This window comes from Balaenoptera ricei, chromosome 14 (genome assembly GCF_028023285.1).
Source record: "Balaenoptera ricei isolate mBalRic1 chromosome 14, mBalRic1.hap2, whole genome shotgun sequence".
In the NCBI taxonomy this organism is placed as follows: Eukaryota; Metazoa; Chordata; class Mammalia; order Artiodactyla; family Balaenopteridae; genus Balaenoptera; species Balaenoptera ricei.
Window position 1 is genome coordinate 41,102,340 of NC_082652.1, and position 13,796 is coordinate 41,116,135.

General features: G+C 39.6%; 1 protein-coding gene across 5 annotated transcripts in view; it reads right to left on the bottom strand.

Annotated features, from left to right (window-relative positions):
- Positions 1 to 13,796, bottom strand: part of OSBPL1A (oxysterol binding protein like 1A) — a 219,869-nt gene that overhangs the window by 64,969 nt on the left and 141,104 nt on the right. For all 5 annotated transcript variants that reach the window (XM_059895089.1, XM_059895088.1, XM_059895092.1 and 2 more), the window contains one exon: positions 7,791 to 7,947. In XM_059895089.1, coding sequence (XP_059751072.1) covers positions 7,791 to 7,947 — 157 coding nt within the window. The remainder of the gene's footprint in view (positions 1 to 7,790; positions 7,948 to 13,796) is intronic.

Here is a 13,796-nt window from a genome sequence, read left to right on the forward strand (position 1 = left end):
CACCTCCTCTTCCATCCGCTTTTAAAACTTGGGCGGGAAGAGGTGAATTCTATAGAAAGACGCCGCCGTTTTCCTAGAGTCTTTCCTGGCAGTAAGTTCAGTAAGTCAACTTTGTTTTGTGAAAATAATTATTATGAATCTAGACTCACACCACCTTTTTCCCCCCTTCCTAACATACCCGAAGTGACCCGCAGCCTACCAGCTTGTTACTCCTAGATAAGGTTTTTGGTTATCGTTTCACGTTATCCTCTGAACTCTTTGCTGAATGACTAGCCCCTCACCTGCCGAGCTGGCACTCCCTCTCACTGGTCAAGGAATCTCCAAACGCGTTTTTGGGGAGAGACGGGTGTCACATGTAGTCAGAGTGGCCTGCCGGCTTTTATTCTTCTGCTTTAGCTCCTGTCATCCAACCTGCCAATCTGTTCCAGGCGTCCAGTCTCTGTGCCCTCTGATGACAGACACCTGCAGTTCTAGGACTGCGGGCAGTCTGCCCACGCTGAAGCCCAGCAGGACCCTGGCCCAGCCTCTATGTCTCCCAGAGGATCCAGAAGCTTCTCCCTGCTTCCTGGTCCCTAGCGCTCTTCTCACTTGGGCTGCTGAGACAGGCTGGGGTCCAGCTTGTTAAAGAGCGAGGCCCCGCAAGAGAGATGTGTGAGCTTATAGTGATACTTTTTTTTTTAAATTACAGCCCTCTGCTTTCCAGAGCAAACAAGTACTCTAAGTCAAAGAGTAAGGTGAGAGCACAGAACACGGCGTCTCTGGAACCACTGCTCCCTCCAGCCCACAGGCCCTACCACAAATCTGGCTAGTTCTGGGCAGGGCTCTTACCCCTAGGTCCTTAGATGTATCTAGATCCCTGGTCACTACATGACAACAAGGAGTTCCCCTAAATATTTCCTGACAGACAAGGGTGTCTTTCTGCCCAGGACACTGGAGGACCTCTGAGTGGGGTGCCTTGTTAGTAACTCTATGCCCTGACCTAATCAAGCCTGAAACCAGATGATCTGTCTCGTATCTGTAGGGAGATTTCAAAACTAAGGTGGGTTTGTACTAGTCATTAAATGTATCGGGAGTTGAATAATTTTTATTTACAACTAACAACATTTTCTCAATATAATCCTACTTCTTGGAAGATACTGTCTTAGCTTATATTCTCAACCTTTTTTGTTTGACTTCAACTTGTCAGTATATTCTTCACACACAGAAGACAGCTGTTATTTGGTCACCTAACAATTCAATTCTAAAGCAGTCATGAAGGATAAACAAAGGGTAAACTAAGCGAGCATCTGGAGTCGTAATCTACCACTTCAGCAAACTAAACCTTTAAGATTCTTAGCCACATTTATGAAAGAATGCAAGGCTTTTATTCAGGTAAACACATCAAGAACAAGTACGTTAATTAGAGTCAGATAAAACTTAGTCCTTATCACATTTCTGTTGTAAGAAACCCTTCCCTATTTTAAAATTGCAAAGATATTTTTATATTTTCTTGTGAAAGTTTTATTAAGTTTTGCCTTTTCACATTTGTGTTTGGTTCATCTAGAATTTAATTTATATTTATGAAATAGAGGTCCATTTCCTTTTAAATTTTTTTTCTGTATTAAATGATTCTCCCAGCACCACTGACCTAACAGTCTGTTCCTTCCCTCCCCGATCTGCTATGTTGCCTCTGTTACATATACCAGGTTTCCTTATATGTCTGAGTCTTGAGACCTTTTACTTCCATTCTTCAGGTTAGTCTTGCCTGCAGGACAATTCTGCACTAAAGATTTGCAATCAGTCTTGACATTTGGTCAGGCAAATGCCTTCCCTTCCCCAAACCAGGTTCTTGAGAGGTATCTTGGCTCTTCAAAGCCCTCTGTGCTTAAAGATATATTTCAGAATCCATTTTTCAACTTCCAAGGAAAAGGACTTGCAATTTTAATTAAAAGTACACCAAGTCTACAGATGAATTTGGCAAATCATATTTATGACACTCTTCCTTCTTGATAAGTGTTATATCTTTCAGTAAGTTTTATTATTACACTTTTTTTGGCTAAGATTTATTCCTAGGTAAGTGACTTTTTAATAGCTACTCTAAAATCTTTCCCCCGCCCAGTTTTAATCGCAGTTTCTGTCCATTGATGGTGCACAAGAATGTAGTTAGCTGATTTTATATAAAAGCAACCTTGCCAAACTTTCTAACTATAATAATTTGTCTGTAGACATCTACGGTTTTATTTCTAAATTTCAGAGGTGTGTTATGTCTCTGCGTATGGCCTCCAAACAATGGTGAACAGAAAAGATGATGGCAAGCATCCCTGTCTTATTCATGACAGTAGAAGAACTGTTTTTAGTATCTCATTATCAAGTATTTATCTGTTGTAACTTCTAACCAGATTAAAGAGGTTCTCTTCTATTTGTGACTTGCTAAGACATTTATATTAATCAGGAATGACTGTTTAAATTCACTGAATGTTTTTTCTTTATCTCTTAAGATGATCATATGCTTTTCTCTTTTAATCTATTAATATTGGGAATACAATTTATAGAATCATAGCATGGCTCCAACATTTCAGATTCTGACTAATCTGTTCTATGCGAGTATCTTTTATGGATACAGTATACGTCCAGATGAGATAAATATCAACATCTTCACCAATTACAACAACTTGGGTCAAACTGCTAAAAAGTTAAAAGATGAGAGCTCGGAATAAATGTCATAAATTAGGTCCAAGGGCAGAGAACCGATCCTATGGAACACAGACCAGCGAGACGACAAGAAGCCCTGCCAACATACACCTGACCAGTGTGGTGAAGGCTAATGTTCCACAAAGCAACTCAATGTATTTTCCGGAAGAAAAAAGTGCCATCAAAATGGAGCATTTATTTTGTATATTCTCTACCTCCAAAGTATTTTTGGTTCTAGGTCTTAAATAAAATCCTAATTCTTTCTATTGATATTTCTCTACAACTAACCTAAAAGCCCAAAGACATGTACAGCACCACAGTAAAGGTCACTGGCCAGCAGAGTACATGGCCTATCAATAATTCAGAGTGAATGAAAAACATAAAAACACTTTTTTCCTAGGTCTAACCATATTAAAAGACATTGTAGAAGTTTTCTACACTTCAGTAAGGTAGAAAAACCATTTTTTCAAGATTTCAGTCAGCAATTACAAGATTTTCAGAGTGAGAAGAGAACTCAGTTCCTTTAGCCCAAACTTTTATTTAAGAGATGACTTAATTTACCTAGCTTGTTAACAGAAGAATTATTTTGTTGGTAATTATCACATAGGATGGATTAAAGATCCATAATATCTGTATTTTAATTATCATACAAATAAACTCAATTAGTCTGGCATAGTTGGTTTTATATTAAATTAATATGACATAGGCCTTATAGCTTATGATTCTCTGGGTCAGAGATTTTTCAAACTGCACCCCATGATGTCACCCTATGACAATGGGGTAGAAAAGGAAACAAGAGGGCAGAGGTTATTTAGAGCAAATTAAATCATTTTTGAGGAGAAAGAGAGTAAGCAGAGTTAAAAGAGGTCATTTCTACTGAGTGTTTCCCATGTGGCAGGCACTCTCCTAGGTACTCTTGTGCTGACACATTCAACAGGAACAGAAACAGAGTCTGGGGGAAACCTGCTGTTCCATAATACATACTACAGAAAGTAAAGCTTAAACACTTTTGTTGGCTAAGGACATGAAACAGATATGGTGATTCCAACTGCAGTGGGAAACTGGGGAGGAGGGGACAGACCTTCTCTACGGGACCCTCATCAGTCTCTGAGGGCGGGTGAGGTTTTAAAAGTTTCCATACTAAACTTCTGTTGCACGAATGGTTCCATGGCTAAAAAACAACAATGGTTGAAAACCCTAGCTCTATCTTATCAGCAAATTAGTTAAGCCATGATTTAATATTTTCCATAGGAACTATAACATGTAAGGCTTCTCTTTTCCCATTTTAAAATATGCATTTCTTGTGCAAATCAAAACGACGATGAGGTACCACCTCACACCAGTCAGAATGGCCATCGTTAAAAAGTCAATGAATAACAAATCCTGGAGAGGGTGTGGAGAAAAGGGAACCCTCCTACACTGTTGGTAGGAATGTAAGTTGGTGCAGCCACTATGGAAAACAGCATGGAAGTTCCTCAGAAAACTAAAAATAGAATTACCATACGATCTAGCAATCCCATTCCTGGGAATATACCTGGACAAAACTAGAATTCAAAAAGATACATGCACCCCTATGTTCACAGCAGCACTGTTCACAATAGCCAAAACATGGAAACAACCTAAATGTCCATCAACAGATGAATGGATAAAGAGGATGTGGTATATATATACAATGGAATACTGCTCAGCCATAAAGAAGAATGAAATAATGCCATTTGCAGTGACATGGATGCAACTAGAGATTATCATACTAAGCGAAGTAAGTCAGAACGAGAAAGACAAATACCATATGATATCACTTACATGTGGAATCTAAAATATGGCACAAATGAACCTGTCTACAAAACAGAAACAGAAATCACGGACATAGAGAACAGACTTGTGGTTGCCAAGGGGGAGGGGGGAGAGAGCGGGATGGACTGGGAGTTTGGGGTTGGTAGGTGCAACTATTATATTTAGAATGGATAAACAACAAGATTCTCATGCACAGCACAGGGAACTATATTCAATATCCTGTGATAAACCATAATGGAAAAGAATATAACAAAAGAATGTCTGTATGTGTATTAACTGAGTCACTCTGCTGTACAGCAGAGACAGCCACAACATTGTAAATCAACTCTACTTCAATAAAAAAAATAATAATATAAAATAAAATACGCATTTCTCTCTTTTACATTTTATAATCCATATTCTTCCCATCTCCCCAAATTTAAGTGTGTATATCCCAAGGATAGGTGGTGATGTGGGATGAGGGAGAAATGTAAGATTTTTATGGAAAAGGTAGTAAGTGGTGAGTAAATTATTTTTCAGTATTCAAGAAAACAGAAACATATGACAAGGTCAAACACAAATTTCACACGACTTTTAAAGATAAATAGAAGGCTTCAAATAAATTTCATGATCACTTCAGGCCATGCAACATACATTTGCTTTTCTAAAATATCACCAAAGTTACTGTTAACTCAAATTACTCTTAATGTTAATATAATAATTGCCCATTATAATCACAGATTACTGACAGTGCAACTTAGGGCGCAGGCAAGAGGAACCTGATAACATTGAATACTCTACCTGTGTTCCTATCCCAAAATGAAACTTTTAAATTGTATGTGGCATATGCCCTGTTTACTTGTTTAGAGAAGAGCTTTATGAAAAAAAAAAAAAGGCTTTTAAAAAAACTCCTATAATGCCTATTTTTTTTTTAAATGATTATTCTATGTTTATTTTTATTTATTTTATTTATGGCTGTGTTGGGTCTTCGTTTCTGTCCGAGGGCTTTCTCTAGTTGTGGCAAGCGGGGGCCACTCTTCATCACGGTGCGCGGGCCTCTCACTATCGCGGCCTCTCTTGTTGCGGAGCACAGGCTCCAGACGCGCAGGCTCAGTAATTGTGGCTCACGGGCCCAGCCGCTCCATGGCATGTGGGATCTTCCCAGACCAGGGCTCGAACCCGTGTCCCCTGCATTGGCAGGCAGATTCTCAACCACTGCGCCACCAGGGAAGCCCGCCTATTTTTTAAAATAGGAAACTGTTATGTTTTTCCACATATTTGAATGCTGACAATTTCCTAAATTACCCACTTTTAAATAGCTGAAGAATATTTTATTACATTTATAGGATTCATAAGTTGCATCTTGTACATCAGTTTAACTTTTCTGGTTATGTCACTATCTAGTTGCACTGTGGTTTTTCTTAGTGACCTATCCTCATTCCAAATTTTGAACAGTTCCATCTTAACTTTCACATCTGTGTCATTCTGGGTTTGACTAATTAAAAGGGAACACAGAATGTATGAATATAGTATAATAAATTTCTGTCAGATGCAAAATAACTCTTGTTATGATGCATTACAGCACACACACAAAAGGGCTCCTGGGCCTTAAAAGCTGAGAAATCCTCCTCAGCCACAGGCTATGACAGCATCTAATAAGCACGGCATTCCTTCAGAGACCTTAACGATTCTATGCATCTTTGAACATTCTAAACACATGTCACATGTGTTCTCACTAGACTGTAATGAGGTATGTGTTAAACGGTTAAAGGCTGTCTTCTGGGCTTCCCTGGTGGCGCAGTGGTTGAGAATCTGCCTGCCAATGCAGGGGACACGGGTTCGAGTCCTGGTCTGGGAAGATCCCACATGCCACGGAGCAACTAGGCCCGTGAGCCACAATTACTGAGCCTGCGCATCTGGAGCCTGTGCTCCGCAACAAGAGAGGCTGCGATAATGAGAGGCCTGCGCACCGCGATGAAGAGTGGCCCCCACTTGCCACAACTAGAGAAAGCCCTCACACAGAAACGAAGACCCAACACAGCCATAAATAAATAAATAAAGAAAAATTAAACTTTAAAAAGAATATCACCAAACATTCCGAGAAGCAACTGGCCCTGAATCTGATCAGGGACCACTTCTAAAAAAAAAAAAAAAAAAAAAATAAAGGCTGTCTTCTTTTTAGACATTGGGAGACCTGACAGGTTTCCTGATAGGTACCTTATGCCCTGCACAGAACTGAGACCCTGACCACAAAGCAGCTGACAGTAACTACAGAAGAGGGGAAGGGCCCTCACAGCTCGCCACATAATCTGCAATGGTAAACTCCATCAAAAGATAGCCATCAACGAGCACGTTTAGAAGATACCCTCTAACCAAAGAGAAGAAAACTCTGGTTTGAGCTAGTTACCTAAGACTCACTGATCTTTTCAAAATAAGTACAAAGAGAAACATTTTTTGTTAACAAGGGGCAGATACATATACATCAGAAGTGATATGTACAATTTTTCAGTAGAACAATAGTTGAGACCAATTGTAGCCAGACTCATGGTACAGAAATGGGGTTAGAGCTACACAAATCTACAAATATTAAATAAAAAAACCATTCTGTAGAAACTAATGGTTAATAACTACTTATCCCAAAAGGGCTCTTTACAATGACAACAGGATTTATTCTTCACCGATAATTTGATAAAATATTGTACCCTATGAATACCAGCATGCACACATGGCACTGTGTCTATAAACCTGTGTGAAACCAGAGAACTCTAGTGTCTGTGACATCTCATTAATCTGGGACAATCTCTAGGACTAAATCATCAAGCGAATAAAAAAATACTAATGTTATTAGACAGTACAAAATGGCTATGTTCAACAAACCCTGGGTCTTAATAAAAGTCTCTGTGTAAATGTAACTAAATTGTATCAACAGGCAGGCAATATTACCATCCGCTCTCAATAAAACCAACAAGAAGATCAAATGACTAGAAACTAAAATAGCGCTGGGAGGCAGAGTCATAAAAGATGTATGCTGAAAAGAAGAACCCCGCATGACTTTCAGTAGGCAGTTCTGAAGAGCCTTTCTAAATCGCCAGCTGAAGGATTTATGTTCCCCTAAAACCATGGTAGCTAAAACCAAGTGTTGTGCTTAGTTCCTACAATTACAGATGATGTTCTTCTTGTAATGGACAAAGTACTTAAGCTGAATCCTTTCTTTGAGGTGACAGAGCAATATAAATATTCAATAGAGAGAAAAAGCAAAAACGAAGAGAAGGCATACTTTTCTTTACAAAAGCAAATGCACTTGATAATAAAAAGGCAGCAAAGTTCACTGTTAAAGGCCATCCTACCTGTGTTTTTTGATGCCATTGGAGAGAGCATCTCCACCGCCACAGTCTTTTCCTTCGGACATTCTGTGCTTTCTACCCCTCAGGTGCTCTCCTTCCTCTTCAAAGCAGTGCGCGGTCACTGCTTCCAATCTACTCAGGGACCGTCCGGACTCGGAATCTGTGGCAGAGCAGGTTCACAGTCAATGAACTGAACTTTGGCGTGAGGCTTCCGTAACAATGGATCTCTCCCTTAACGCATCAGGCTTTGAAACTTAAGCAGCCTACTTTGTCCTTCAACAATCCATCTGTTAACTCCTCCTCAGGGATTTCAGAGAACCTGCACCCAATAAGGCTAAAGTGGATTTAGAAAACAGATATAGGATTATATAAACTTACAACTGTTAGATTTTATACACTAAAAGAGACGTCCAAAGATTACCTAATTCTTTAAGAAATTATATTCAGTGGTTTTCCCCCTAAAAAAATTTCTATTTTTATCTTCCCTTTCAAAGCACCTTAAGCATAACTTTAAAAACACAATCAATTTTTTAAACTCACGTATAAAGAAAAAGCTACCGTGGCTGTACTTGGGGGAAGCATAAATTACATCTGATACTACAGACACCAAAGCAAAGGTAATTTTTAACTACTTCAAAAAACACTTCTTCTGGTATTATATTATTTAAATTCTCAAGAGCTGAAGTCTGAACTGGCCATATAAAATCTAATTATCAGGCGGGTGTTTTTAGGATGGAAATGCCACATTCCCAACTGCCTATGCATTCAGTGTGGAGCCATCGGCCTGTTTGGGAATAATAGGACAACTTATCTGCGTACAATATGCTACAGTTTTCAGGCACACTCACATCCTTCACCTCCTTTCAGCATCTCCAGGGCGCTTTGGTGATGGTGAGGAAGGACCACGGGGTTAAGAAGTATGCCCGCTTACTTGTTTAACGCTCTACATATTTCAGTTCACAGTAGCAGCCATCCAATCTCCAGAAAACTTTAAATGATGCCTATGTTTTTATTAAAATGTAAATTCCAGGTAACGTCTAACTTTCCGTAAGCAGATGACCATACAGGCAACCGTCCTCTGCTCTAGGGAAGCACTCACACCCATTCAAGTAACCTCCCTTAAATAAAAGTTTCAACTATCTGCTTAGTGTGTGTTATAGCTAAGATGTTCAGGAAATAAAATTATTTAGTACTTTCTTTTCCCCCGACTGCATTCTAATTCAGCCAAAATCATGGGCTCTTATTTTTATCACATTAGGTTCACTAGTAACAACTGTTGGACAAGTACCACTGCAGGTTGGACAACACCTTGAACTCTGGACCCTCTGAATGGTGTAAGTTACCTGCAGAAAAGACTCAATGCTAGGGAAGTTATTTTTATCTTCTGTAAATATAACTTTACCAGAATTGAAAATATAGCTTTGTTGCGACATATACCTTATAGCAAAGAAAGAGATATTTTAATAATAAGTTTAAAGCAATATTTATTTTTCATTGTCAATTTTGGCAGGCAGTGACAATATCTTATTGAAAAAAACTGAAGACTTGGGAGATTGGGATTGACATATATACACTAATATGTATAAAATGGATAACTAATAAGAACCTGCTGTATAAAAAAATAAATAAAATTCAAAAATTCAAAAAAAACCCCCAAAACTGAAGACAACCTGCAAAGCCAGTAACAGGGGACCGTCATCCATTAGATGAAATACACAGCTGCTAAAATCACAATTACAAAAGCAAATTAATAAAATAGAAAAATACTTTTAACATAATGATAAGACAAAATAATCAGGATACCATTTTACAACTCTAAAATACAAGCAAAAAAAATTAATTTTATTCTGCCTTAAAGAAAGATCAATCTGGTTCAGGTAAACAGATATCTGTCCAAATGAGAGCAGTGAAATGACAGAAGTTTGTCTAGGGCACAGTGAGGCAAAGAGGGGAAGAGTCCATTTGCTGGGGTAGGCAAAGGGGTATCAGGAAAGGATACAGGAGAGGTGGTATTACCTGAAAACTGGCTTCGTCTCTCTTGGTGGGTGTCAAGCAAAAAGACACAACCAAGCCAAAGAGTGGGAGAAAGGAGGACTTATTACTTGCAGGAAATAAGGAGAACACCGGGGATCTTTCCCAAGGCAGTGTCTCCCCAACAGCAAAACTGGGGAAGTTTTACACTAAGGGTGTATGCATATTCATGAACGGGCCCGGGCAGTATATGCATATTCATGAAGGGGTTTTGAGCAGAGGAATATTCAAAATAGAATTGAGGCAAAGGTTGACAGAGTCCAAGCTTTAGCTGATTAAAGTCATGAGGGTCAGAAAAGGTCAACAGTTGATCTGGTGGTTGGTTGCAGGCTCAAGAGGGCGCGGTTTGAATTCTGTAATAAAACAGCTCAAGAAAGTGTTTCAGGCTAATCTTTACCACTGAAAACAGAACTGGGAGTCTTTACAACTGATTTATTATCTTTGCTACTGTAACTTCTCTTGCCTGATAACAGTCCTGTTTGTTCCTGCATTATTTTGTTCCCTCAAGATCATTAATTACTGAGACCTGTTCAAGGGCAAGCATTGTGGCCAGGCTTAGATCACAAAATGGTTTAGGCTAAAAATGGCTTCTCTTATGTCAAGAAAGCCATGCCTGGTTCATTTTCTTTGGGGACCCCCTACCTTATCTGCTTACAGTGTACCACAGGTAAGTCTCAAAACAATGAGAATGGTGCTCAGGTGGAGGTGAGGGAAGAGTTGTTCAGAGGAAGCGGCATGAGCACAACCTGAACCAAAGAGGGTGACAGTGGTCTTGGGGGGAAGATCGGGTGGTTTTTTCACTTTTACATTTTTAAATTTGTTTCATATGAAAAAATTAAGGATTTAAAGAGCCAAACAAAATAATCCTATCTGCATTGGTTAGTATTATTCAAGATGCATTATTACTTTATAATTTAGATGTCATGAAAACCAAAATGCACTGAAGCAAAAAACCTCAAGCACTCAAGCATTTATTAAACATCACTCTGGCACAGGATACTGTGTTTGCTATTTAAGGGATGCAAATCATAAGACAGGGACTAATCCATTTCCAAAGAAAATTCTTAACAAAAAGCAGATATACAATAAACACCAAACAAGAGATAAGGCAGTAAGAACTTCTATGAAGCAAAGACTTTACTCAAAACAAGATTTAAACTTACCGAACACAAGCTGAAGACCTACTACCTTCATCCAATCATAGGAGCGCTGTGCTTACCCCTAGGGACACACTATCAGGTGGCAGTACAGACCCTTATCATTCCCCTCCCCTCCACCCCAAGGGTAGCAACTTGACTTCCTCTCTGCCCCCTCTCCTAGTCTCTCTCTCCCTGTTCATCCACCTCTCCCCTCCCCCCAACCCTTATTTCTCTCTATCTTGCTCCCAACCTCCTTCCAGCTCTAATATAATCAGGCTATGCCCACCCTTCCCCTAAAGGGCTCTAGTGAAGGTCACCAATTACCGCCATACTGCAAAGATAGTCCAATGATCATTTTTTAATTCTTATCATGACTCGTCCACCACATCTGATACTGCTTACTTAATTCTTCCCCTCCTTTATCTGGTGCAAGGCATGGTGGGTGATTCAAAGAACAGTGAGATCTGGTCCCTGTCCATGGTCGAGCAGAGGTAAACTGTTTTGTGAAGACATGAGTTCAGTGAATTACTCCCGGTGCAGCAGCATAAGTCTGGATGGGGTCAGTGGGCCACACAGGAAGGAACAGCCAGTTTCACACAGTGAAGGACTGGGTGTCCAGGGATGATTGTGACTGATGGCTGAGCTAAGTTGACAAGGAGTAAGACTGAGGGTGGAGGAGAGAGTTACAGTAGAGAAACTGTTCTAGGCAAAGGGAGCGGCATGATCCAAGGCAGGGAGGAAAGAAGGAGCATTCAGTAAGGTGGGAGGAGAAGACGCAAGAAAGGAGTGGTGACGGGGCGGCTGGCGGGAAATGAAGCTATGAATCAGTCATGAAGCTGACTACTCAGGATGAATAAAAATCAATGGCAGGCAGTGGGACAAAGAGGGTATAAAATGAAGCGGGAATGAGGTAGTATCCCATTCCATGCCGTGAGGTTCTTTCACCTGCTAGAGGCAAATCGCCAGCTCATCTCTGAGCATCCTAGCTTCAGAGGCAAAGAAGGAAACATGATCAATGGCATGATTTACAGTGTCCTCGAGATAAAAACTAACTTGTTGATTAAGAACAAAAGCTCAGTTACTTCTAGTACTACGTATACAGTGAGACATAGCTTGGACTTACTTTGTGGGCAATAGGGAGCCTTCCTTAACTTCCATGCCTCCAATGCACGAGTGACGCCAATATGCCTCCAGCAGAGCATCATTTCATTTGGAGACCCACGGGTCCAGATATATTTAAATTCTAACGTGTTTACCTAAGTAGCAAAGCACAGTCCCTGTGGAGGCTTACTGATTAAGATGAAGCCTGACCATAAGAGTAATTTTTTTTTTTAATTTTTGAATTTTATTTAATTTTTTATACAGCAGGTTCTTATTAGTTATCTATTTTATACATATTAATGAATACATGTCAATCCCAATCTCCCAGCTCATCCCACCACAACCACCCCCCCCGCCACCTTCCCACCTTGGTGTCCATACGTTTGTTCTCTACATCTGTGTCTCTATTTCTGCCCTGCAAACCAGTCCATCTGTACCATTTTTTCAGGGTTCCCCATATATGCGTTAATTTACGATATCTGTTTTTCTCTTTCTGACTTACTTCACTCTGTATGACAGTCTCCAGATCCATCCACATCTCTACAACTGGCCCAATTTCGTTCCTTTTTATGGCTGAGTAATATTCCATTTTGTATAAACGTACCACATCTTCTTTATCCATTCATCTGTCGATGGGCATTTAGGTTGCTTCCATGACCTGGCTATTGTAAATAGTGCTGCAGTGAACACTGGGGTGCATGTATCTTTTTGAATTATGGTTTTCTCTGGGTATATGCCCAGTAGTGGGATTGCTGGGTCATATGGTAATTCTATTTTTATTATTTTAAGGAACCTCCATACTGTTCTCCATAGTGGCTGTATCAATTTACATTCCCACCAACAGTGCAAGAGGGTTCCCTTTTCTAAACAACCTCTCCAGCATTTGTTGTTTGCAGATTTTCTGATGATGCCCATTCTAACTGGTGTGAGGTGATACCTCATTGTAGTTTTGATTTGCATTTCTCTAATACTTAGTGATGTTGAGCAGCTTTTCATGTGTTTCTTGGCCATCTGTATGTCTTCTTTGGAGAAATGTCTATTTAGGTCTTCTGCCCATTTTTGGATTGGGTTGTTTTTTTAATATTGAGCTACATGGGCAGCTTATATATTTTGGAGATTAATCCTTTGTCCGTTGATTCGTTTGCAAATATTTTCTCCCATTCTGAGGGTTGTCTTATCGTCTTGTTTGTAGTTTCCTTTGCTTTGCAAAAGCTTTTAAGTTTCATTAGGTCCCATTTGTTTTTATTTCCATTACTCTAGGAGGTGGATCAAAAAAGATCTTGCTGTGATTTATGTAAAAGAGTGTTCTTCTTATGTTTTCCTCTAAGAGTTTTATAGTGTCCAGTCTTACATTTAGATCTATAATCTATTTTGAGTTTATTTTTATGTATGGTGTTAGGAAGTGTTCCAATTTCATTCTTTTACATGGAGCTGTCCAGTTTTCCCAGCACCATTTATTGAAGAACTGTCTTTTCTCCATTGTATATCCTTGCCTCCTTTGTCATAGATTAGTTGACCACAGGTGCGTGGGTTTATCTCTGGGCTTTCTATCCTGTTCCATTGATCTATATTTCTGTTTTTGTGCCAGTACCATATTATCTTGATTACTGTAGCTTTGTAGTATAGTATGAAGTCAGGGAGTCTGATTCCTCCAGCTCCGTTTTTTTCACCCAAGGCTGCTTTGGCTATTCAGGGTCTTTTGTGTCTCCATACAAATTTTAAGATTTTCTGTTCTAGT